A 25603-nucleotide genomic window follows, 5' to 3' on the forward strand; every position below is an offset into this window, starting at 1 on the left:
TTTTTAAATATTGGCAATTTATTAATTTTTTAAAAACGTTCTATACGTCCTTCTCTCTGGGTCTTAACTATCTGGCAGGCCACCTGACTTAAGTAAACATCTGAGCTATAGTCAGAAACATGTTTGCACACCCTCCACAGCTCTTGAAATATGCATGTTCAGCCTTGGCTCCAAATAAACCGATGTAGGCACACATAGCTATAAATGTATAGGACTATAGATAAGCATGTGTCATTTATGCGTTTATAAGCAGATGGATGGACTGAAATTGGAATTTCTTAGAGCCCACAAGGTGCTCTTGGAACCCAAAGCCGCAGCTGTGGGGTGAAGGTGGGTTTTGTCCAGTGATGAGTAGATGTCTTCAGTACTCACTGTTGCACTGCCTTATGTGGCTCTGGGACGGCCAGAGGGATGGAGGACTGGTTGGATGATTGGGTGGATAGGGCCAATCCTAAGACTGGACTGTCTTTAAATGCTGCAGGGGGTCAGTTTCCTCCTAGATGTGGATTCAGAGGTGCTGGTGGCCCACTGTGAAGGCATTTCTTTGCATCTTCTCTACATCTTGCAGCTCAGTGGGAAGCTACATTGGGAAGCTGTTGGTATTTACACCAGGATGATGTGATGGGAAAAAGCATTGAAATGGGCATTTGGAAGCTGTCCTTCTCAGTGGCTATGTGACCTTGGGAAGTCACAAACTTTGTGGGGCTCGGTTTCTTCACTGAAAATCTAGAGGATTGGATTAGAAGATCTTAGATCCTTTCTATTCTAAGAACCTCAAGCTTAGAGGACCCTTTGGACATCTACATTTTTTAGGCACAGATGTGCACACATTCTTCAAATGGTTAGGGGATTTAGTTAGCAACGCTTTGGCAGGACAAAGAGTGAGTAGCTAAGTCAGAGTGGTGTGGTGGTCAACAAACACTACCACAATACTAGTGATAATTATTTCAGGATTGAGGGTCAACTGAATATTGGGCCCAGTACGAAACATGGAATCCAGTATTTACCTTCACTCAGAGTGTTACAAAGTAGTTTACTTAGCCTGTCAGCTCACCTTCTGTTAAAGCAAGTTGTTCATCTCTGAGTTTGTGGCTATTTTTTCCCTTGCTGATGATTTTTTCCTTTTTTAAAAACTGAGGTCAATTTACACACAGAGAAATGAACAGATATTAAGTGTACAGTTTTAACAGTTGAATAAACCCATGTAATGCACACTAAGGTCAAGATATATGTTTCTTTTGCTCTAGAATATTCCCTCATGCCCTTCTCAGTCTGTCCCTCCCCCCACGCCACACCTCCAAGGCAAGCCCTGTTTTGATTTCTGTCACTGTAGATTAGTTTAGCCTGCCTTAGAATTTAATATAATTGGAATCATATTCTTTTATTTTGGACTTTTTTTCACTCAGCATGATTTTGAGATTTATCCATGTTTGATGTGTTTCAGTAATTCATTTTTTAAAAATTTTTGCTGAGTAGTATTCTGTGGTATGAGTATACCACAGTTTGCTATCCATTCTCCTGTTGGACACACATTTGGGTTGCACTGTTTTTGGCTATTATGAATAAAGCTATTAAGAACAGTCTTGAACAAGTCTTTTTGTGGACATATGTTTTCATTTATTTTGGATAAAAACTTGAGAGTAAAATTGCTGGGCCATAAAGTTAAGCGTATATTTAAATTTATATGAAACTGCTAGAGCAGTTTTCAAGAGTGATTATACCATTTTCTATTTCTCCCAGCGGTGTTTGAGTCCTGGTTGCTCTCGGCTGTTGTCTTAAATAGTAATTTCTCTCCTTGTATGTGAACTTGTAACTTTGCAAGTTGACAAACCATTTGTTCGTAGGTCGAGACTTTCGCCACCACCACCCCTCCTTGCCATCACCTATACATTTCATAAGTCATATTTTTTTGGTCCTTACCGTAGTTAAGGTTCTTGTTTGGTTATGAGATCTCTATCTTGCTGATTCAGCTATTAACTTAAACTAGATTTTTCTTAGTTGGTGTCTTACACGTTAATTTCACCCACCTTGCCCCTATGCCTGACTGTTTTTCCAAGTTAAATCGTTTGCAGAAATCTCGGAGGCAAAACCTCTTTGGAGCCTGTGTGGCTCTTCATTGCCTTCGTGCTCTTTTGTTGCTCTGGAATGAAGTCACAGTTGCCAGAGACATAGCAAAATAGTTTAAAATCCGAACAACTGGATCTTGTTAAATGAAGAGACTAATTCCTCCAACTGGAAACTACCTCAGAGTTTAAAAAGAGAAAGCAAGAAAGTGAAAGAGAGACACATTATAATACTGTTGGTATTTCTCTGACCTTGATGTTCAGTTTGTTATGAGAATGTGTGTTTGGTGAGGGATTTTTGAGCTGTCCTGGCCATAGATACTTGAATTTGCTTAGCTTGCTCAATGAGAAATGTCGACGCTGATACTTATTAAATGGGTCTTGAAAACATCATGGAGATTTAAAAAAAAGTGGGCACTGGCTGCAGGTAAGCTCTGATCGGTACATAGCACTGTACACTCCCCCGCGGTGCTTTGCGCTCTTCGGAGCAGCTGGAGGGTGTAGTAATAATACTCCCCACTTGCTGAAGTTGGACTCTGCAAGCCTTTATAACCCAGCCATGAATTGAGAAGATGCAGAGGGTGCGCTTCTTATGTCACAGGTGAGCACCCACATGTTAGTCTAATGAGGGGAGGGTTTATCTCGAGCCAGGCAACCCCAGCCCCTCCGGGCCTCTTGGGCGATTCCAGTACAGCAGATGATAATCGATGTTGTAGCAATGAGTCACCCAAAGAAACCACACAAAAAGGTTAAACTATGTTTTCTCTGTTTGAAAGGGTAAATGTGTAATACATTTTGAAGAATTTCAATGAAAATTGTTAAAGTTAAACAAATTCCTGTATTTAAAGGGTTAAGCTTCCATTTTCTATGAAGCCCATGTGGTTGGGTTGGTTCAGTGAGGTGACCCCTCCGTGTCCACCATGTCTCCAAGCACTTGCTTTGTGACTTGTACAAATGACGTCCTCTGTTGGGTTTTCATCCTCATTGTTTTCTCCCCATCAGGATGACAACTGGGGAGAGACCACCACGGCCATCACAGGCACCTCAGAGCACAGTATATCCCAGGAGGACATTGCCAGGATCAGCAAGGACATGGAGGACAGCGTGGGACTGGACTGCAAGCGCTACCTGGGCCTCACCATTGCCTCGGTTCTTGGACTTCTAGTTTTCCTCACCCCCATTGCTTTCATCCTGTTACCCCCCATCCTGTGGAGGGATGAGCTGGAGCCTTGTGGCACGATTTGTGAGGGACTCTTTATTTCCGTGGCATTCAAACTCCTCATTCTGCTCATCGGGACCTGGGCACTTTTTTTCCGCAAGCAAAGGGCTGATGTGCCGCGAGTATTTGTGTTCCGTGCCCTTTTGTTGGTCCTCATCTTTCTTTTTGTGGTTTCCTATTGGCTTTTTTATGGGGTCCGCATTTTGGACTCTCGGGACCGAAATTACCAGGGCATTGTGCAATACGCAGTCTCCCTTGTGGACGCCCTCCTCTTCATCCATTACCTGGCCATCGTCCTGCTGGAGCTCAGGCAGCTGCAGCCCATGTTCACACTGCAGGTGGTCCGCTCCACCGACGGCGAGTCCCGCTTCTACAGCTTGGGACACCTGAGGTAAGGGGGGGCATTCAGGGGCAGGAAGGACTACTGATACCTTGCTAGGAGACAGCTGGCCTTCAGCAGGTGAGGGGTGATGACAGGTGCCAAGAGCCAGGACCAGGGTCTGACTCTTTTCTTCACGTTTGGGGAGGTGGGGGTGTGTGTGTGTGGTGCGGGGTGTTCATGTCCATGGACTCCCCTGACTTCTGGATGGCCTGGTGCAGTTGCTGGCTCTCATCCAGGGTGTGATTTTGTTGGGCCTGCTTCAAAGTTGTTGGCAGCTCCCAAAAGTGATGGAGAAAAGGTGCATGGTGATGGCTGCTGACCTTGCCCTGAATCAGCCTGTGAACGATGGACATAGTGATCAGTCGTTCCATTTTGCCCGAAATGGTACATCTGGTTTGCCTATCTTGTCCCAGTGGAATTAGGAATTGTTCCCTTTTTTCACTCTGAGAAATGTCCTGGTTTGGGCAATAAATTACATGGTCGCCCTAGAAACTCACCAGGAAAGAATTAAGTACAGTTTAGAGACTCCAAACTTAAATGGGTGGAGTGTTTTGAAAATGTGTGCAAGAGATAAAGTTAGAAATATGTGGAGATGTCACGCTCTACATCTGTGTATAAGATCTAATTATTTTGTGGTTAACTAAGAGGGTGATAATCAGTTATTTATTCTGAGGTAAGCACTTTGTATAGATTTTCAGGTTTAGTCTTCACAGAACTTTTTGATGGAGGTATTATTAACCTCTACATTACAGAAGAGGGAATTGGGGTTTAGGAGATTTGAGTAATTTGTACAGAATAATATTGCGAGCCTCATTTAGGGTCACCCACATGGCGTGAAGCCGGGCCTGACTTAATGCTGCCATTATGGTATCTCTTACTTTGTGTTTAGTAGCCTGTTTTTCTGTCTGTTTTCTTCTACAAACTGTGAACTCCCGAGGACAGGGACTGTGTCTCCCTCCTCCGTGCCTGGCCTGGAGCCTGCCACATGGTTGGTATTCATGAGTACCGGGCGCGTGAATAGCCTGGGATGTCTGACTTTGCCCTCTCGTTGGGCTCTCCTGCCTCCAGGCACTACATGTCCCTGTGTGTAACCTGCTTGGCATGTGCTGAGCTCTGAGTTAATGGTGGCTGTTACTGCCATGGTAATCGTAGCTGGCAAAGCACCCAGGATCGCAAGGGCACCTTAGTGGCTGTCAGAACAATGGTCTTTGTATATTTTTGGCTGGGGCCCAGGGAGCTGGCCCGACCCCGGTTTGGAGCCGGGTCATGCTGCCAAACCGTCTCAGTCTTAGCATGTACCCTCTTTCATTCTCCTGGCTTAGCTTGTACTGCCCGAGGACACAGTGGTTTAGCATTCAAGGCAGCTGCTCCCCTGACCGACCCTTGGAGGGAATCAGTTTCTGATTCGTGTGCTCTGCGCAGCAAAATTAAGTGTTTTGGGCCCTTGGCAGGTAGCTGCAGGGCTCTAAAGGTGAGTCCGTCACTGCTGTTTGTTCATCTCAGACGGCCTTCTTTCCCCACATGTGACGTTGGAGAATGACCAGCAGACTCGTATTATCTGCTATGTGCAGAGCCCAGGACAGGGGCTCCAGAGACACAAGGATGGCTGCCTTCAAAGCGCTGTTCTGGAGCTAGTGGAGCTCACGGGCCCTTGGGCAGAGCCCAGCGCACCGCTGTGTGGTGGACCGTTGCTGACACAGGCCTGGCTACGGGCGTTGGGAACACAGGAGGACGGGGGAGTGTCAGACAGTGGTGGCGATAAAGCCCAGCGGGCAACGGTCTCTCAGGACAGGACAGGCTTTGCTGAAGGTTAAGGGGTGGAGGGAAATCCAGCTCTGGTCACAGTAGAGATGAGTGATGTTTGGGACTCTAAAAGGAGTACCCACGACACCGGCCAGCAGTGAGGCCCGCTACGATTTTGTGTTGTGGCCTCAGCCCTGTTGGCTTGTGTCCCGCCTGTGAGGGTGGGAAAGGGGAGGATGTCCAGGGTGGTGGGGCAACCACCTGCACCTCCCTCTAATACTGGATCAGTGTAGGGGTGTGGAGGGGACAAACAGAACTGCCCCAGGACAGGATGCTTGTGGATGTTGAGAAAATTGGTGGCAGCCCTGGTACCTCACCTCATCACTCTGCCGGCCAGGGGCAGACCTGGTGGGAGAGGCAGGACAGGTTGCATGTATGACCCACAGGCTTGCTGTAAACCTCCCATGGTCGTCCTCACCGTGACCAACAACTGCCCAGTCTTTACTTGCTAACCCTGAAGCCGCTAACCTCAGCTTCCCAGGGAGACCAAAGGGTGCACATTTCCAGCATCCCTGGGGGGATGTGGTGGTCCTGGTGTCTTCCTTTCGGCTCCTCTTGAGGGATCTTTGTTTTCCTCCTCTCCCTGCCTTCAATAAGGCCGCTTTTGTCCCTCACAGGAGACCCTGGTTATGGGGTAGAAAGATGGCTGGGGAAGCAGAGATCTCTGTACTCACAAATGGAGCCCTCAGGCAGGGCCGGCTGCCATGTGACAGCCAGTCTGCGTGAGCTGGAGCAGGCTGGCATCTCTGCCTGCTGGCGCTGTGTGGGCTCAGTCACCCGCCGATCCTTGCGCTAAATCTGGTCTAAACCCAGCAGTGCTGGAAGAATCACTGGGCCAGAAATCTAACTTCTAAGCCCTTTTGTAAAGTGTAGAAGCAGACAGGAGGGAAGGGGGAATGAGAAGAGACAAAGAGCGAGTCCGGGGATGAGAACAGCAGGTCCTCATCAGACCCAACGGAATCAGGCCATTGCCTTCCCCCTCCCTCTCTGTGAAGCCTTCTCTGGAGCAGCGACCTGTTGGGTTTCACTGCAGAGCGTTGGCGAGCTCTTTTTGTGCTTTGTTCTCAAAGATGATTTTACTCAATCGACTGAGCTATTTTTGAGAGTTGTCAAAAGAATGTCTGTTCTTTAGCTTCTCAAAGAAAATATGCTTCTTGTTAGCTCTCATAAAAGGTACTTGCAGTGGTCCTCCTTGTTGGCTGGAATGGGGTTTGGGGCTCATTTGAAAACTTTTAGCAAAGCTTATTGTTGAAAGTGAGACCCCATAAGATTAAGATACTTCCTGACCTTTGCCCCTTGCCTTAGGGATTGCCAAGGGCTTTTCCACTGTTTCATTTTCTCCTCCTCACTGCCCTGTTGGGTGGGGCAGGTGCCATCCCTTTGGGGTTGAGGGCCCTGAACCACAGGTTAAGGAACCTGCTCAAGGCCACGAGGAACCAGTGCCTTCCTGCGCGTCACACCCCCAGGCCCTGTGCTCCCTACAGCATCCTGGAGTCTCGGCACATTTGAGTTGTAATTCTCTACACTCACCTCACTTGTCACTTTTTGTGGCCCCATTCTCACAATGAATGCTAACTTTTCCAGGATTGCACCAAAGACTGGTGAGTTTTGATCTGACTGTATTTGGGGGAGAAACTCAGAAGAAAAGAGAGAAGGGACTAAAAGTGATATTTAATTATTCTAATTAATAATTTCTCAGTTTTGAAATCTTTAAAGGTAAATACTGTGACTGTTGGAGCATAGAAGCTACAGTAATTGCCTGCCTGAGTCTGAGATGTAGGACAGACACCATGAAAGCCTTCACAATCAACCATTACCCAGTCCTTCCCAGGTGCCAGGCACCTTCTGAGCTCTTAACATATGACTCATTTAACCTTCACAGCAGTCCTGTGAGGGTAGGTACTGTTATCCTCATTTTCAGATGGGGAAACAGACAGAGAAGAGTTAAGTAGATTGTCTACAACCACAGTTTGTGATTGTGGGAGTCAGGGTTTGAGGCCGGGCTGTCTGGTTCCAGAATGATCTTAACTGTTTCACTATAGTGCCTCTGAATAGATGTGTTCGCATTCACGTCCCTGCCTTATGAACACATGAATGAACTCATAAGCGTTTTTTGAGTGCCTACCATGTGCCAGGCTGGGTGCTAGCTATTTTTGTATACCTTCTCCTGTTTCATTTAACTCATGGCTTCAGGAATGAAGAGGCTCGTCAGAGGTGGCTGGCTTGCACTCTGCAGCCATTCCTGTACCTATTAGGTCTTTTATTCCGTCAGGCAGCAAGCAGAGCCTGGGCCTTATAACCACAGCAGTCAGTAGGTATCAGCCTTTGTCATGTCTAATCTTTTTAACTTTCTATATGTCACATGTCCCAAAGAAGACCTCTTTTATCTATTGCTGTATGCTGTATAAAACCCCCTCAAAACTTAGTAGCTTGGAAGAGCATTGTATCATTTGATGATGATTGCTCACAGTTCTGTGGGCTGGGCTCAGCTGGGAGGTTCTGTTGCTGGTCTGGCCAGGGGTCTGCGTGTGATTGTAGTCGCGTGGTGAGTTAGCGGTGCCTCAGCTTCTCCCTCTTACCTGTATTTTGTGGTTCTCTCCTCATCTGGGAGAGTAGTTTCCTTGTTAGGGGAGCTAGACTTCTTCTCAGGGCTCCCAAGAACACAGCAGCAGAAGCTTCCAGGCCTTTTAAGGCTTAGAGTGGGAGCTGGCCCAGTACTACTTCCACTGCATTCTCCAGCCCAGACTTAAGGAGAGAGGACAGCACAAGGTGGGGAACACTGCGAGGGCAGGTTCACTGGGGTCCACAATGTCACAGACGCCCACAACTTCAGGCTCTCATTCTCAGAGTATGCTTATTCTTACTTTACATAGTGTTCTAATGAATGTAATTATTGATTTTTATACCTCAAAAAGTCCAGAAGTAACAAATTTCAAGTGGGGGAAGAGCTGCTGTAAGGAGGCACATGAGCATCAATGAAAAGTGATAGCTGATAGTCATCAGCAAGGAGAGAGAGACCACAGAAGCAGATAGAACTCGTCCCAGCCCTCTGGGAAACTTGTCTTTTCACAGTGACCCATTCTGTAGCATATTCATTTTGCTGAAGCTCCTTTGTACTTAATTCAGCCAGCAGGCTTTAACTATTTGGGTTTCTAAGCATGCTTCATTCGCTGAGACTTAGAGTATCTTATAAATTGGCGTTGACCATGGACGTTTTTATCAAAGGTCTGGTTATTGATCACAGAACCACCTGTGGTTTAGAAGAAATGATTCTGGGATTGCCTTTCGAACAGTGGAAGTGTATGACTATGCATGATTGTAGCACTGTCGTGTTGAACTGTTTGGACTGAATGTGTTCCCCCCAAAATTTATAGGTGGAAATGAGGAATGTGTTATTTGACAATGGAGAAAAGGTGATCCTTTTATAAAGTGACAAAGAACTTGGCTGAATTGGGTTCATCTTCTAGTGTTTGGGGGAAGGTAGAACTTACAAGTGCTGAAATTGGATATTTAGCTGAGGAGATTTCTAAACAAAGTATTGAAGGTGCAGCTTGGGTCCTCCTTTTGGGTCCTCCTTAACTGCTTATAGTAGAAGGTGAGAGGAGAGAGATGAATTGAAGAAGGAATTTTTAAGCAGAAAGGAATCCAAACTTGAAGACTTGGAAAATTCTCAGCCTATCCACATTGCAAAACACGTGGAAACACGTACTGAAGAGAACACCATGGGTGTGGCTGAACAAGCATTGATGAGGAGATTAGTATGGGTATGAACCATGGATTTAAGCAGCCATCTCAGCACAAGCCAGAAATAAAGATGGAATTATACCAGTAGAAACACTGTCAGCTGAGACTAAAGGAAGCAGAGAAGGTAGGGTGGAATGAAGGAAGGCTGTGAATTTTCATTGTCCTTCAAGAAAAGGGAAGCACAACTCCAAAGGTGGTTCAGAGAGCCTCAGGGCTGCCACTCCCACCACAGGCCCAGGAGACAAGGCTGCTTCCTCAGTGGTTTCAGAGGATGCCCTCTACCTCTGTTTCAGTGGGCAGGTGGCCACTGCAGAGAGCTGCTTGAGCAGGGCCACCCTGCAGAGCCCTAGGGAGATGATGCTGCCACCCCAGTGGGCCTTGAGGCCAATGCGTTGAACCAAAGAGGATTATTCTTAAGCGTCAAGATCTAATGGAATTTGCCTTGCTAGGTTTTGGACTTGCTTGGGACCCATCACCTTTTTCTTCTTTCCAATTTCTCCCTTTTGGAATGGAAATGTCTCTTCTACGCCTGATCCACCATGGCCTTTTGGAAGTACATCAGTTGTCTCTTTTCACATATTCACAGCTAGAGAGGAATTGCACCTTGAGTCTCACCTTTATCTGATTTAGATGATATTTAGGTGAGACTTTGGGCTTGAGACTTAGAGTTGATGCTGGAGTGAGTTAAGACTTTTGGGGCTATTGGGATGGACTCAATGTATTTTGCACATGAGAAGGTTATGAATTTTGGGGAGCCAGGATGGAATTTAGGGACTGAATTGCATCACTCAAAATTCATAGATTGGAGCTCTAAACCCCTCTGTGGCTGTATTTGGAGATGGGTCTCTAAAGGGTAATGAACTCATAGATCTGATGAGATTAGTGTCCTTCTAAGAAGAGACACCAGAGAACTTGCGTGCACTCTCTGTCTCTCTCTCCTGTGCACAAGGACTGAGGAAAGGCCATGTGTGGATATAGTGAGAAGGCGGCCCTCTGCAAGCCAGGAAGAGAGCCCTCACCAGAAACCGAATCGGCCAAACCTTGATCTTGGACTTCTAGTCTCCAGAACGATAAGAAAGTAAGTTTCTGTTGTGTATGCCTCTCAGCCTATAGTATTTTGTTATGGCAGCCCAAGCTAAGACAGGAACATTATGCACACTGGTGACTTTTGACCGCAAAGCCCCAGGAAACCACAGGCTTCAATGAGCATAGTTGGTCCCTGGTGAAACAGAGCTCATATTGTCCCTTCTCCAGCCCACGCCTGCATCCTCCCAGCTTGAGTGGGGCCTTGCTTCTCCCGATTGCACTTGTTTTTCTAGTTAGAAGTGAGAAAGGGGAGTCTCTTGGGGAAGTTACGGCTACTCCAGTAATTCCAGGATGTGTCCAGCTCCCCTTAAATCTTATGTCTGTGATTCTGGGTCAACTAGTGTCCAAGCTGGTGATTACACTGCTGATCAGATCCAACTGTCACCCCGGGCTGTGGCCCCTCCCTCTCACATTCAAGACTAAACACCAACCGTCTCAGGAGGGCCCCGCGCCCTCGGCTGTGAAGTTGGGGGGTGATTTTAAATGACCACCAGAGGTTTTGGTTCGCGTTATTTATGATCATGGTTTCGTGCACAATTTCATTTTTAGAAATGTACGTTTTGTTCAACTGCTTTTCAGTAAAGATATTTGCCAGTCTTCAGCCCCACTCCCTAAAAAAGCAAAGGACAGAAGTGAATAAGAGCTAAAACGTGGAGTGTGAAGGTTTTCGCTCAGACTCGGCTTTGCTGTGGGGAAATTTCGAAGGTGGGCTCGGAGCTGCCGTTTGTGGTTTGGCCCAGTGGGGCCTGTCAAAAGTGGCTTTAATGAGAGTGTAAGGTGCGGGACGCTGCAGCCCTGTGTTTGCACAGCTGCCGGCTGGCAGCAGCCACAGCTGGGAAGGCTTCCCTTGCCTGGCGTGTGCCCACAAGCCTCGCTCCGAGGCCCAGAGGAGTCACCCCTCACAGGCGCGGCTGCTGAGTGGGAAGGAGCCCGTGGATGGACATAAAGCTGGTTTCGATGGGCTTCCTGCAGGGCCCCAGCCGTGCTGCTGAGGACTCACACTGCAGGCAGGGCCTGGCGTTCTACTCACTCACCCACAGATTGATGGGTGTGATTTGGTGTTGTGCACGTAAGGTGCTAACACTCAAGAAGGCAAATGGACAGGGGCCTGCTTTCCCTGCCCTGCCAAGCCACTGCCCGGCTCTGCCTGTGTCTGGCCTGGCTCAGTCTGCGAGCAGAGGTCCGGTTGGCCAGGCCGGTCACTCTCAGTCTCCAGACTTTTCAGTGTGTGCTCCTGTAGTTCTTCCCGAGGCCAGAGGCACCTGTGTTGAGGAATGTGACGCGGGATAGAAGGCCAGGTGAGCATCCTGGGAGGGTCCCGAGGTGCTCTTAGTCTGGATCTAAATCTCCTTCTTAGAGAACCCTAAGCGGGCGTCGTCTTTGATGTTTATCTGGTGTGAGTCAGCACAGTAATTTAAAGTGTTGAAAGCTGAATTCCCATCCCAGGCAGGGCAGGTGCGCCCAGGTTGGACGGTACAGGGAGGTGGCAGTATGGTAGGGTCTGTGCCTGGCTGGGAAGCAGGGCTGTGAGCTCTATCTGCCGACTGTGACAATAGCCAAACTGTCACTTGAGGGAGAGCATGTTTCATAGGTCCCCTAGTGTGAGAGGCCTGCCAGCATGTCTCTGCTGTGGGAAAGGAAGCCCGACGGACAGCCAGCCGTGACTGGATCATCCGCTCAGAGGGAGTCTGTCCTATCAGGGCTCTCACCACACTCAGAACCGCCCGGTAGGTCTTGACATTACAGCCAAGAAGGATGACATGTATGACGGCTTTTTGTTGTTTAGTTCCTGAGACCAGAAGAACCAGGCATTTGCATGTAGTCCTCACAGCCTCTTCCCAGTGTTGACGGAGCAGTCTCCTCTGGGCACACTCTCGGTGGGGTGTTACTTGTGCTATTAGAGAGGGCATCTTCCAGAATGATACTTTATCATCAGAGACTTCCAGTGAGGATAGCGGAGGGTGTGGAGAAGTGCTCTGGGTGCTCCCTGAGCCCTCACTCTGAAGGCCGTTCATGATGACCAAACCCTGCTACTTCTCCCTCCTTCAAGCGAGCAGGGTAGATGTCCCTGCTTCCAGTGGCAGTTTGCCGTCTTTCAATGGGGATACCCTGCAAGGCTTGTCTACGGCCCAGTATTCAACGCCTAGGCCAGGGACACTTTCCAGCTCGTGAATATTGATTCAAAGATCTTGACCACTGGAGCTTCCAGGTCGCTGAGGAGCCAGCAGGCCGGGGTCACCCGGGAATCCACATAGCCAGGAGAAGGGCCTCCACAGGCTCGGCAGCAGGAAAGCAGCACGGATCTGTGCCTCTCTCAGGATGGGCAGTCTGCCTCACATCTCAAGACCTCAAGCAGCAATGTGTGTCCCTCCTGCTCTATTGTGACAAAGTTCCAGAAAATCCAGCCTTCCTCCAGGATCTTTCTGCGGTCTAACCCAGACCTGTGTTAATAAGCACAAGCTGATTCCAGTTTTTCCCCCTCCCTGTCCTCAAGTTCCAAGGTGATCATTGCCTGTTATCTGTGTGAGACCTGTGTAAGCTGGGTCCCCAAATGCAGCTGTAAGACAAACATTTTAATTAAAAGGCAGGAGGGCCAGGAGATATAAACACTCGTGGGCCCAGTTCTCAGCGGGGGTGGGGACGACGACATTCAGGGGCTAATTATATTTGCATCTCTTGGACTCACATGAATATTGCAACAAATGGTCCTGACTCTTTGTCAGACTGAAGTCACTTTATCTCCAAGTCCAGGGAGCGGTGAAACTGGCACGTCCAGCTTGGAGTCTTGTCAACTCTTCTGGGGAGAAGTCAGTCAGACAAAACTGAGGCTGTCAGCCACCTCTCCCAGGTTGGGAATTTTCACAAAAAGCTGAATCAGCTTTATTTCCAGTTCTGCATTTCAGAGTTTTCTCACAGACCCTAGATTCAGGCCTAAAATGCAGCCACCGGAGCAGGCATGCCTTGAAGAGTAGGAGACAGGGCGGCCTTGGTCCCCAGGCGACATTCACTATTGGCTGTCCTTTGGGTCTTCACTGGCAGCTCAGCTCTCTGCGACCCACACACTCCCTTTCTGCCGCACACTCTGCCTCCTCACCCTCATTTGCCCTCTCCCCTCACCCTCTCTCGTCTTTGCTGTTCATCTAGCCCGGACTAGCCCTTTACCTGCCACCATCCTTCTTGCTCTGAATACAAATGTATTCGTTTCCTAAGGCTGCTATAGCAAAAGACCACAAACTAGGTGCCTTAAAAGAGTTTTCTCTTCCAGTTTTGGAGGCTAGTAGTCTGAAATCTAGGTGTCGGCAGGGCCATGCTCCCTCTGAAGGTTCCAGGGAAAAATCCTTCCTTCTCTTCCTAGCTTCTGGTGCTTGCCCACAATCCTTGGCTTGCAGCTGCATCCCTCCCATCTCTGCCCCTTCGTCATGTGGTGTTCTTCTCTGTGTGTCTCTCTGTGTCCACTTTTCTTCTTGTGAAGAAACCAGTATGACCTTATCTTAATCTATTGTAATTACATCTGCAAAGACTCTGTAAGGTCACATTCTAAGGTTCTGGGTAGACGTGGGTTTTGGGAGGCACTGTTTAACCCACTGCAACCGGTTTCTGCAAGCTGTTTCACACTGACACTGTTGCTCTTATGGTAGACATCTGGGAAGATCGTTTAACACCAGCCTGTTTCTACCTGCGCTGCGTGCTCTGCCTGGAATTAGCTCTGCAGTCCATTGTCCACATGGTGTGACCACCATTCATCTTTTAAGGCTTAACTCAAAAACTCAGCTTTGCCTGCTCTGTGGATCTTCACCTGAAACCCCCCACCCCCACCCTCAGTCACGTGTTCTCTCACAGCCCCTGAGTCACTTGATAAAACTTAGCTGTTCGCGTGGTTGTCACCACCGATGGCAGCCTAAGTCCCTTGAGGTGCTGCTCGCGTCATGTCCCAGAACTTGGGATTTAGCAGGTGCTCGTAGTTCATCTTTGCCTGTGAATGGAGTTCTGGAGGCTGGTTATTAGGGTTTTTCTAAATGTCGGCATCCTTAGTTGGCTCGTGGGACAAACAGTAGTTACCCTGAGAGGAGGCCTTTGCAGATTGTTCTCTGTGACTGGAACGCCGTCTCTTTAGTGCTTTCCTGTCAGCACATGCCTCGGTAATCAGAATAATGGTGCCTGACATTTACATAGGACATTAGCATGTAAGAAAAACTTTCACATTTTCACGCGTGAAGAAAGCTGTTTTTATTGACAGAGCTAAAGAGAGCAAATTAATATTTGAAAAGAGGTGGCTAAAACCTGAATGAGGCTTCCCCGCCTGGCCCTGTCAGGGAGGGCCTTTCTCCCTGCTCTGGGAGCAGTTAAGGCCTATAAAGTGTGAGGGCCTCAGACTGGATAAGCTGTAAGGCCTTAATAGTTCTGGTTTTAACAGCATGTATTTAATTGCAGAAGCCACAAGCAAATCCATGGAAAAATGAATGAATAGGAAATAGACAACTGTGTGTGTGCATGTGCATATGCACAGATGCTTTTCTAGGCCTCAGCGCCCTTATCTACAAAGTAAGAGAGTTGGAAGGGAGGAGGTTTATGACCACAGTTGTTTCCTTCAAGTACTTGGTGGGCTTTCGCAAGAAGGAGGGGCTTGGGTCCAGGAGGAAGTGGTGAGTGGACCAATGGGTAGAATGTAAAGAAAGGTCATTTCAGTACTAAGCGAGAGTGAATTTTCAAGCAGAGGCTGGATGGTGTCTGCAGTGTTATAAAAAGAGTTGGTGCGAGGATTGGGAGTTCAGATGAGATAGACTCTCATTTCTTTGATTCTTCTGTCTCTGCTTGGGTGAACAGTAAGATTTTCTGAATTTTGTGAAGAGTAAAATTTTGTGATTCAGTGTAAATGGAAGTTGGGTCATGGTTTTGTGCCCTTTTTAGATCGTATGACTAGTCTAGCCACCAACCAACCCATCCCTTACTGCAAAATGCTCATACTCATTAGTAATATGATAATGTTTGATATTTGCTTTATAGTTTATAAATGCTCTCACTGGAGTTATTTCATTTGCTCTTCTCAACAACCACATGCATTAGTTGGTGTTATCTCTCCATCATGGGCCAAGAAATAGGCCAAGAAATGGGAAATGACTTATACAGGGTTATGGAGTAGCAGGATCAGATCTGGAATCCAGGCCTTCTGACTCAGCCCAGTGCATTTTCTACTTCATGTACCATGGGTGCCTCCCTGTTGTAGCTGGGCTTGATTTTCAGGAGGCTGAGAGCTGGCAGGAAATACTGCAGAAAAACAGAGAGTAGCATAAATTTATGGTCTAAGTCCTTACGGAAAACTGTGCAGACGGGAGCCGTCCAGGCACGTATCCTGTGGTAGCACCCTTGTGGTGGGCCCTTGGTGGGCAGGGCAGTGCAGGCACACGAAGACGACAGATTGACCTCCCCAACCTACATGGACGTGGAAGCTCACGGTGCTGCCATTTATGAGCCATTTGCATTGGAACATTTAATCTTTAAAACCAACCCAAACCAGGCAAGGAGCTCCTCCTTGGGAAGCAGGAAGGTGGAGGGTGGACTCCTGAGTCTCCAGTATTTTTCCTGGCCTAAATGCCAATTGACTTTGAAGTCTTGGAAAGCCATAAAATTTGGAATTGCCCCATTGATATTTAAGCTCAAGAGATAACGGCCACAGGTGACACCAGACGTCAGCCAGACCTGGTATATTTAGATATCACAGTCTGTTGCTAGAATTTCTTTCTTTTTAAAGATATTTTTATTTTTCCTTTTTCTCCCCAAAGCCCCCCTGGTACATAGTTGTATATTTTTACATGTGAATCCTTATAGTTGTGGCATGTGGGATGCCACCTCAGCACGGCTTGATAAGTGGTGCCATGTCCGCGCCCAGGATCCAAACTGGTGAAACCCTGGGCCACCAAAGTAGAGCGTGTGAACTTAACCACTCGGCCACGGGGCCGGCCCCCTAGAATTTCTGACTAACTACCTACATCAGCCTTGCCCTCGTTATTTCATTAACCTTTCAGTAAACATTTTATACAGTTGAGTATTTTGGAGCCCACTTATGTTATAGCAGGCTTTTCTTTGTTGTTATTCCCATCCTACAGATGAAGAACCTGAGGTTTGGAGAAATGAGTTAATTTGTTCAAGGCTGAGGAATAAGTGAAAGAGCCAAGAGTCGTGTTGCCTGGGACCAAAGCCTGCCCCACTGCACTATGCAACCTTTCCCCCACAGCAGATGTGCACAGAGCATGCGGGAGGCACAAATATGCAGGACGATAATTTGGTTTTGCTTTTGTTTTTCAGAATTTAACTTTCAAAAATAAGTCTTTCAGATTTTTGTGAACTAAAATTTGAACTGTGTTTGGAGGCACTTCTCTCCAAGTCTGTTTAAGAAATGCAGCACAAGGCGAGCCCCTCTTTTCCGTTGCCATGGCAGTTGTATAACAGTTGTCAACGACACTGGAAGTGTTTTTGTGGTTGATTAGACACAAAAGGCCACAGCATTTCACATTCCACCCTCTTTGTCCTGAAAAGAAACTAGGCCAGTAAGGCAACATGATTGACCGTAAATTTCAAATTTAAATGTGGCTGTTGAAGTCCCACAGACATTTGTGCTGATCCGTTGCTGCCCAGTCTTTTCCATGAGTTCAAGTTTAGACCAGCAGCCACCAAGCAGAGTTAAGGGGGTTACCTTCCCGTTGGTAACAGCATCAGCCTTTTCTGACCTTGAGTATTCCATCATCCATGTTGTCTTTTCGTATGCATTCTGGGATTCCTGTATTTGTGTTTCTATGTGTAGGTCTCAAGTGAATTTCTCTTAGAGCTGTGTGTATCCCCATGCTGTTTTCCACAAATGCACATGGGCTATGAAAGGGTGTTTCCCTGGTTAGTGACCTGGGAGGGCGTATTGGATGCGTTATTAACTGAGCTCAGAGTGTTCACCTTGGGAGAGTGCTCCTTGCCATGAGTTTTTGGTGGCGCCATGTCCACAGTCTGTCATCAGGCCTCACCTGCCTGTGACATAGGGTTTCTGCAGAAGGATTGTTTGGTCAGGTTCCTGCCTATCATCTCTGAATATGACAATGATACAAAAGAGATGGCGGGTTTCTCACCAACTTGGTTTTTCTTGCCTCCCTCCTTCCCCAGAGATGATCTGGTCGGGAGACTGGGACTAGTGTAAGGGTTTGCTTTTGTTCATCTCTGAGGCTCTTTTTGCCTCTGAAACACCATGGTTTTAGGAAATGTGTACTCAGGACTGATCCTATACCTGTGGGAACTCTAGAGTTTCCTAAAAGAGCAAGTTGAGCCAATGAGTACTGTCTAGTCCAACGAGGTGTCCCTTGTGCGTGCGGGACTCTCTCAGGCACACCTGTTGAAGAGGGAGACTGGCACACTTGGAGACCTCACAAGTCAAGTGTGATGGCTGTTGATGCTGTGAGTTAAGGGATGGGTCAGTGGGGACCAGAGAGTTGGAAAAGCCTTCTTAAAAGAAATTGGTCCTGCTTTTGCCTTGTAAGATGCCATATTTGGAGGATGCCGAGCAATAGAGGCAGGAAGAAACTGAACCTTGCAACGGGCTGAGGAAAAGGGTACTCCTGCATCCTGGCATTCTGGGGCCAGGACATAGACCAATGCCAGGGTGCCCTGCAGGATGTCCCCTCGGTTGGTGCTTAATTGTCCTTTCTTTTACTGGAAACCCAAATGATATATTAGTAGTATGGTATTTTTATCCTAAAGTCACTTATCTAACAAACTCAGCCAATCCAAAGCATTAATCGGGAGCCAGAATAGAAATGAATCAGACCTCAGATGTCGGATTGAAATAGACATCAGACTCCTGTGCCACAGCAGGTATCACTTACCTGGAGCAGAGCTCCTCACTTGGTCCTCAAAGCTCCTTTTCTCTGTTTATACCCAGGTTGAGGGTGTTTGAGACAGAAAGATGATTGCCAGAGGCAGGTAGGTTGACAGCATCAAGGAATGACTTTGATAGCCAGTAGTAAGGGAGAATATAGGGAAGGTGGGAAGAAACAGCCTTCAGTGCTCCGCCTGCGCTGCAGCGTGGGGCATGCGGACACGTGACCTCTGCCTCCTGTGGGGTCTGACGTCTCCACTGTGTTGGGTACATGGCGTAGCTCATAATTAATGCATGTGATAATCATCCTGAGTCACCCACAGGAATTAAATTATATATTACATAGCTTACTCTCTTAAAAAAGGTAAAGAAAGGCATCTTGGATTTCAATCCAAATCTCTTTTTAAATTTGGGGGCTTCGGTTGTGTGTTCTTTTCGGTTATGTGGAACTTCTCACGCCCCAGCATTGCTAGATGTGTCAAGTGTTGCACGGTCGGTTTTCTGTAGGCGAGGGCGTGCACCACTCTCAGAGGCGTTTCTAAACTTCCCCTGAGAGTCCTTCAGCTCCCAGTCAGCTTGTCGGCCTGGGAGGCTGGCCAGGTCCACGGTGGTTCTGGCGCATTCTGGTGCCTCTGTTGAGATGATGGTGCTGGAGGAAGAGAACGCCACCTGAACTTTCCCCTTTGTTCAGTTTTTCTCAGCGAATTTTCTGGAGCTTTGGAAGGACTGTGAGACCCACTATCATAATGTCAGCGGCTCCTGTCCAGTGTCACCCACCCACTCCCGAGCACTCCCCAAGCTGCGGGGCTTTGGTGGGAGGCAGGCTGTGCAGCAGGCTGGACTGGCCCCAGTGCGGAGCCGCTGCTTAGGCCCATGCTGGAAGGTAGCGGGGTGTGCAGTGCACGCCCTGGCACAGGGACCCTGCTGGAGCTGGGCATGGGCAGACACCCCTCCCCAGGGCAGCACAGTGCGCTCTCTGTGGTTTCGGTGTGGAGGATTGAGAAATAGGGTCACCAGGCTCCCATCCAGTTCCCCCACCCGCCTCGCAGGTCCCGTCTGAGTTACTGTGAGTCCCTGGGCTCCTCCTTGCGGCCTGGCTGAACAGCAAAGCCAAAGCCAACAACCACAAGAGGCCTTGCTTTGAAGATGAGACTGAGAATAACCTCTGAGTTGCCTTTTAATTTTTAAATTTTGATCAGGGAAAGAGTTTCCTGCTGGGATCCAGGAGCCTAGAGATGTTTCCATGTCAGTATAGGACTGTGGCATGAAATAGTTGCACCCCAGCATGTCTGTTTGCATGAACTGAGACTTGTTTCTGTGGGAGGGGCTCCTTGTCTCACAAAGCCCAGAGACTATGGAAAAGTGGTGCCCGGGGGCGGCAGGTGGGATAGGTGCAGAAGAGGGCGTGTCTGTGTGTGTGTTGTCGTGTCTGTGTGTGTGTTGTCGGAGAGAGGACTGGGGTGGACCTCTGATGGAGTGGAGAACAAGCGCCTGCCCTGCTTTGAAGAATCCCAGGGACAGAGGGGCCAGGAGGAGCTGGGCTGTGCTGTGCTGACTGGAGACCCACCGGGCAAGGCTCAGCTGAGCAGAGAGGACTTCTTCACGAAGCTCTCTGCCACACAGACCTCCACTCAGAGACCACTCCCCTTCCTCAGGGGCTGCTGTTGCACCCGCCCAAGCCCCGGGCAGTCAGAGCTCTTCTCCTTGCTCTTCTGCTTGCTCAACCCTGTGTATTCGTTCCAGTTTGTTGTCACAGGGATCCTGTTCTACGTGTGCCGGGCTAAGAAGCAGCTCCTTCCGTCTTGTCTGCATTCCCAGGGCTTGGCAGACGTGGTGCTTAAATAGGAAAGTGAGGAGTGAGCAACTTTCTAGAAACTGAATGACTAGGGCTTTCAAAATATGGATTTACTCTTAGGAATCTTATTCTTCCATCATGCAAGGTTGGCCTCGTCCGATTTCCCCAGCCTCGCGTGAGTGTCCATATCTAAGTTGATACCAAGCACCGACTGAAAGCAGACCACTCATGGAGACGCTGTTGGGCTATAAGTAAGAAAGCTTTGCCATGGCTCTGCTCTCATGGAGGTTAACTTACTTCTTCTGGATCATTTTTGGATTTCATGTTAGACTCCGAGGGGAGAGCCCCAAGGGGAGCTGAGGGGTAGGTTGACAAAGCGTCCAGTTGATAGGTAGGGGCTGCTTTGTCTTGGTGTGCAGTCAAGATCCCTTAGCCACCCAGGGAGCTGTGAAACACAGTATGGTCATCCAGGAATCGAGGGCAGCCCTGTCCTGGTGCCCAGGCTGTTGTAAATAATCCCTGTAAGCTTATCTACTTAGCAGGGGATTAAGAAAGAAAATATAAAGGGCAAGATAAAAATAAATTTGTGGAGTTTAGCACACTGGTGGTTGGTGTCAGCGCATATATACACTGTCCCACAGAGGCCACACATCACGGGGAAAGAGCACAAATTGGAGGTTTGCAAATCCATATCAGAGTCCATCTCTCCTGTTTTGTAGGTACATGCTGTTGTGTAGGTCATAGATTTTTGAACCTCAATTTTCTTACCTTGAATGATAATGGAGGTCAAATGAGATGGTATGTGAAAACCTGTGCTGTATTGTTACAAGTCACTCCTTGAAGTGGTGTCTTGCATCTGTGACCAAGAGTGTGTCCTGCTGCTGCCACTCCCAAGTGTGGGCCCCTCCCTCATCCAGCCTCCTGCCTGTTGGCGTTACCTCTTCTCTGCTATGCTATATTCTGAGGGGCCGAGCAAGTGATAGGTTAAGATCACAGGACATCAGGGCGGGGAGAGCCCCTTTGTACACCCCTCCTGAGGGCCAGAGACAACAGTCCAAGGGGCAGGATGCCGGTAGACCAAGAAAGATGGAAATCTCAGCTGAGGCTCATGGGCTCCAGGGAAAGCGGCTTGCTTCCTCTGACAGAGGGAGTGCTAGCTGGCCTGGGGTCGCTGGGATAGAACGAAGAGGAGGATCTGGGTTAACTGTCTGCGGCCGGCTCCTTTCACGGGTCCTCTGCCTGTGCGGCTGTAGTTCTGATCTATAGAAAAACCTGAAACCAGCATTGCTCACACCAGGGCACTGAGGTGGAGGGGAACTCTGGCCCAGGACCTGAGAACTTGAATCTACACCTCCTTCTTCTCTCCTTAGCTCTGCCGCCGTCTGTAGGTCTCTTGACCTTTTTTGGGTCCTCAGTTTCCTCTTTTGTAAACTGGATTAAATAGGAAACTTTTGTGTAACCTGAATAAATCTAAGTTATAACTTTCTCCTTTCTCAACTATTGGCTAGATGGGATGTGGCTGGGAGAGGGCACAGAAGCCCCTTGATGGCGGGTCTCAGTTTCATTTTAAATTCTCATCCTGGAGACAGAAGGTGTGCTGAAGCCAGTAGCCTTCTGTGTGACGTTGTCCTCAGCGTTTTGTTATTTTGCCTGCTACCAAAGGAGGACTTTTATCCCTAAGGACCTGCTTATTCAGTGAAAAAGCTTTGCATTAATTTTGCCCTCTTTTTTCAGTATCCAGCGAGCGGCATTGGTGGTTCTGGAAAATTACTATAAAGATTTCACCATCTATAACCCCAACCTCCTAACAGCCTCCAAGTTCCGAGCAGCCAAGCACATGGCGGGGCTGAAAGTGTACAACGTAGATGGTACGTACGTGCCTTGAGACACTGTCTCTGGGCTGTAGGAGCACAGTTCGGGCAGCTGTTTAGCTTAAACTTTATGGTCCATTTGGTTCAACCTCCTCTCAGTGTTTGTCTTTATATTACATTCTTATTTCAGAACAATTTCTTTCTCCTTTTCTTTTTTTTTTTGCAGGCAAACATATTTTCAGAGGCATGTTGATTTATAGTCTGCGTATGTGGGAGGTTCATTCATTTTGGGATTTTATGATTGAAAATAATAGTGATGTGTGTTTCCTGCCTCCTGCTGGGAACATCTTATATTGAAAGCTATTAGGAAAGGACTGTTTTTCAAAATTTGGATAAATTACCCAAAGACTCAGCTACCCAAACCCATTAAGACTGTAACTCTCCGTAGTTCAGACATCTGGTGAGATACTTACAGGCATTTCTCAATCCTGGCTAAGAGCTGGAGTTGAGTGGGTGGCAGGAGGCCAGAGGCCGGGCAGGGGACATCAGAGCTGGGTTTCAGGCTATCATATGGTTAAGTGTAAGAAACAGGACACCGTGTCATTTCTTCCTGGGCACCTTGGGTCAGTGCAAGAGCTTCACAGACCCTAGAAGAGGATCATGTTGTTAGCAAGTCAAGTGATTTATAGACAGTGTCATTTTTGGTGGCAGTATCCTCCCCGCTCACCCCGCAGCTTTTTTTGGCTATATGAGATGTGCACACTCTCATGAATCCCGTAGCATTAGTAAATTTCACCTGTGATCTGAAACTTAGCAAAAATTCCCACTAGCAAAATCAAGTCATTAGCCAAGTAGGTGATACATAAGAAAGCATGTGATCTGCCTTGACTTTCTGAAAAGTTAAGTGGTTAGGGGAATAAGACCAGGAGTTCTAAGTCTGTATTAATAAATGGGCCATTTTGCAAGTCCCCAAGCCTTGGTATTTTCTGTAGAAGTTGTGGCTACCATGACGTTCCAGCATGGCCTGTTTTCCTGTGTGGTCGATGTCTCCATGTGCCTTTGACTTTCTTTCTCCTCTGTCCTGTCCTCCCCATCCCTCTCATTGTCTTCTGGGTGAAATGTGATATAGCAGCTGCCCTTATGGCCAAACTGAAACTTTCTGTAACAGATGGTAAGTAGAATCTTGAGCACACTCTGTGTACTATTTTTGGCCAACATTTTAATTATTGAGCATTCTTCGTCTCCTTCTGGGTTCTTTATCCATTTCCACTGATCAAATTCGGGTTTAGGGCGATTTCCTTCCTCTTGTGAGCGTATCGAATGCAGAGCAGGTTACTGTTCACCCCCTGGGAAGTTACTTTGGAGATTTCTGTATGTGCTTCACAGGATGGACAGTACTGACAGCCTGTGGTCCTAGTTTCCTGCTCTGTTTCACAACCCCATGGCATTAAAACTCTTCTTCCTCCTCTGTCTTTTCCCAAAAGGCCCCAGTAGCAACGCCACTGGTCAGTCCCGGGCGATGATCGCCGCGGCCGCTCGGCGCAGGGACTCCAGCCACAACGAGTTGTATTATGAAGAGGCGGAACATGAACGGCGGGTGAAGAAGCGGAGAGCAAGGTATATGGCCCCCTGGCTCCAACACCCTCTTGTAGTAGACACTTTTTTCACCATGAGAATGAAGTTTCAGTTTATAAACATGACCTGTGTGAGCCTTCGGAGTGTATCCTGCTCCAGTGTCTCCCAAACTTCAGCATGCGTCCGCCTCTCTGGGAGGGCTTGTTCAGACACGGATCTCAGGTTCCAGGCCCACCCGCAAGCTCACTTACTATTCAGTATGTCTGGAGTTGGGCCCAAGAGTTTGCATTTCTTACAAACTCCAAGCTAATGCTGAAGCTGCTGGCCTGCGGCCCATGCTTCTAATGGCCCCATCCTGCACCCCCTTGCTAGTTTTCAAGATCTGATTATATTAATTGAAGTGGACAAAGGTGATTTCCATCGTGTGTGCTGGGCCTCTTCCTTCCTTTTTCCCAGAGGCTGCTGGTGTGGGTGGCTCGACCAAGGGGATGCACCTCTGGCTCTTTGTCAGGCTGTTTCTGTACCACAGCCACCTCTCTGTGCCTGCAGAGCTTTTTATGGCCAGAGTTTGAGGGACCTTAGAATTCTTTTCATCTAACCCTTCATCATAGAGATGAAAAGGATCCAAGTGAATCTCCCAAGGTCATGAGTGATAGAATTGAGAACAGAAATCATCTCCCAGTCCCAGGGCTCCTTCCTCATCACCCATAGCCCCCATGCCACGTGTTCACCTTTGCCTTCCTTTCTCCCTCCCTCCCCTCTCCACCATCTGGAGTGTCAGCTAAGGATGCGAGCCTTGGGTGGGCTGGTGGCAGGCTAGGATGCAGCAGGTAGGCAGGAGTCGCTCCAGGTCCTTATGACTGCTCTCTTCTCAAGCCCTGCACCAGGCGCCGTCCTGATTGCTGTGTTTCATTGCCTTCCAGGCTGGTGGTTGCAGTGGAGGAGGCCTTCATCCACATCCAGCGTCTCCAGGCCGAGGAGCAGCAGAAAGCCCCGGGAGAGGTGATGGACCCTAGGGAGGCCGCCCAGGCCATCTTCCCCTCCATGGCCCGGGCCCTACAGAAGTACCTGCGCACCACTCGGCAGCAGCACTACCACAGCATGGAGAGCATCCTGCAGCACCTGGCCTTCTGCATCACCAATAGCATGACCCCAAAGGTGCGGCTTGTCACCAAGCCTGGGAAGTCCTGGTTAGGGTTTTATGGGGAGTGATAAAGTCAAAAGCTTCTCTAGAGCCCTAACTAATAAGAATTAATGATTCTCATTTATTTTATATTGTTTTGGTACAGTCGTTTTTGAAATGTGCCTTTTGAAGGCCTCCAGATTCAAGCATAAGAAGGACTTTCACTTGGAGACCATATAGATAGTAGTTAGGGGTACTTTGTGGGTCCTGGAGCCGAGCTGACTCCTTGTGACCTGGCTGCTCCACCAACCAGCTGGGAAACCTTGGGCACATAGCTTAACGACTCTGTGCCTCACTTTCCTAATCTGTAAATTGGGAATAGTACTAATACCTACCTTCCTGGATTGTTGTGGGAACTAAAAGAGTTCATTCATGTGAAGTGCTTAAAACAGTGCCTGTCACATGGTGAGGACTGAATAAGCGGCTGTTACTATGAATGGTAGAAATGATGCCATCACTTCGTTAGGCATTTTGGATGTTATGGAGTTAGTTTTACTGAATGGCTTCTGGATTATGATGTAAGCACACTTTCAGGGATATTATAGGAAACGGCCATGTATCTGATAGAGGGGTGTGGCCAAGGGTTTAGCAGATGACCTCTCCTCAGACAGAGGCTGGTTCAGATCTTGGCGCCACCACTTAATTGGTTTGTGACTGTGTAAGTTACTCTATGCTTGTTTCCTCTTTTACAAAATGGGAGTAATAGTAGTATCTACCTGATAGGGTTGTCGTGTGAAAGTTGTATTAAATATGGCAACATGACACGTCAATCATGTGGTAGACAGTAAATGAGCTTGGCACATTGTACACATGGAACATTTGCGAGCTGGTGGTGTTAGTATAGGGACCTGTGTTCATACATTGCCCTGTACAGCTGCTGGTTGTGTGGTCACTAATTAGTAACAACCCTTGGGAAAGCAGTACAGAAATACTCAGTAAGAAACCATGAGGTTTCCCATATTCTTTGACTACCTAATCCCTCTCCTAGAAAAAGTATTCAGCACAGTCAGATATATGTGAATGCACATGAAGGTGATTTTTGCAAAAATAATCTGGAACTCCCAACTGGAAATAACTTAAAAATAGA

The 25603-nt window shown here is 47.9% G+C and overlaps 1 protein-coding gene across 3 annotated transcripts in view; it reads left to right on the plus strand.

The window, feature by feature from the left end:
- The window catches only part of VANGL1 (VANGL planar cell polarity protein 1), a 48369-nt gene that overhangs the window by 17629 nt on the left and 5137 nt on the right, over window positions 1–25603 (plus strand). For 2 of the 3 annotated variants that reach the window (XM_044749013.2, XM_070487128.1), the window contains exons 4-7: window positions 3066–3673; window positions 21682–21815; window positions 23243–23375; window positions 24257–24491. In XM_044749013.2, the coding sequence (XP_044604948.1) occupies window positions 3066–3673; window positions 21682–21815; window positions 23243–23375; window positions 24257–24491 (1110 nt within the window). Of the gene's footprint in view, window positions 1–3065; window positions 3674–10160; window positions 10290–21681; window positions 21816–23242; window positions 23376–24256; window positions 24492–25603 lie in introns of all 3 variants that reach the window. The other variant, XM_044749011.2, reaches the window with a different exon arrangement.

Source organism: Equus asinus, chromosome 16 (assembly GCF_041296235.1).
Source record: "Equus asinus isolate D_3611 breed Donkey chromosome 16, EquAss-T2T_v2, whole genome shotgun sequence".
In the NCBI taxonomy this organism is placed as follows: domain Eukaryota; kingdom Metazoa; phylum Chordata; class Mammalia; order Perissodactyla; family Equidae; genus Equus; species Equus asinus.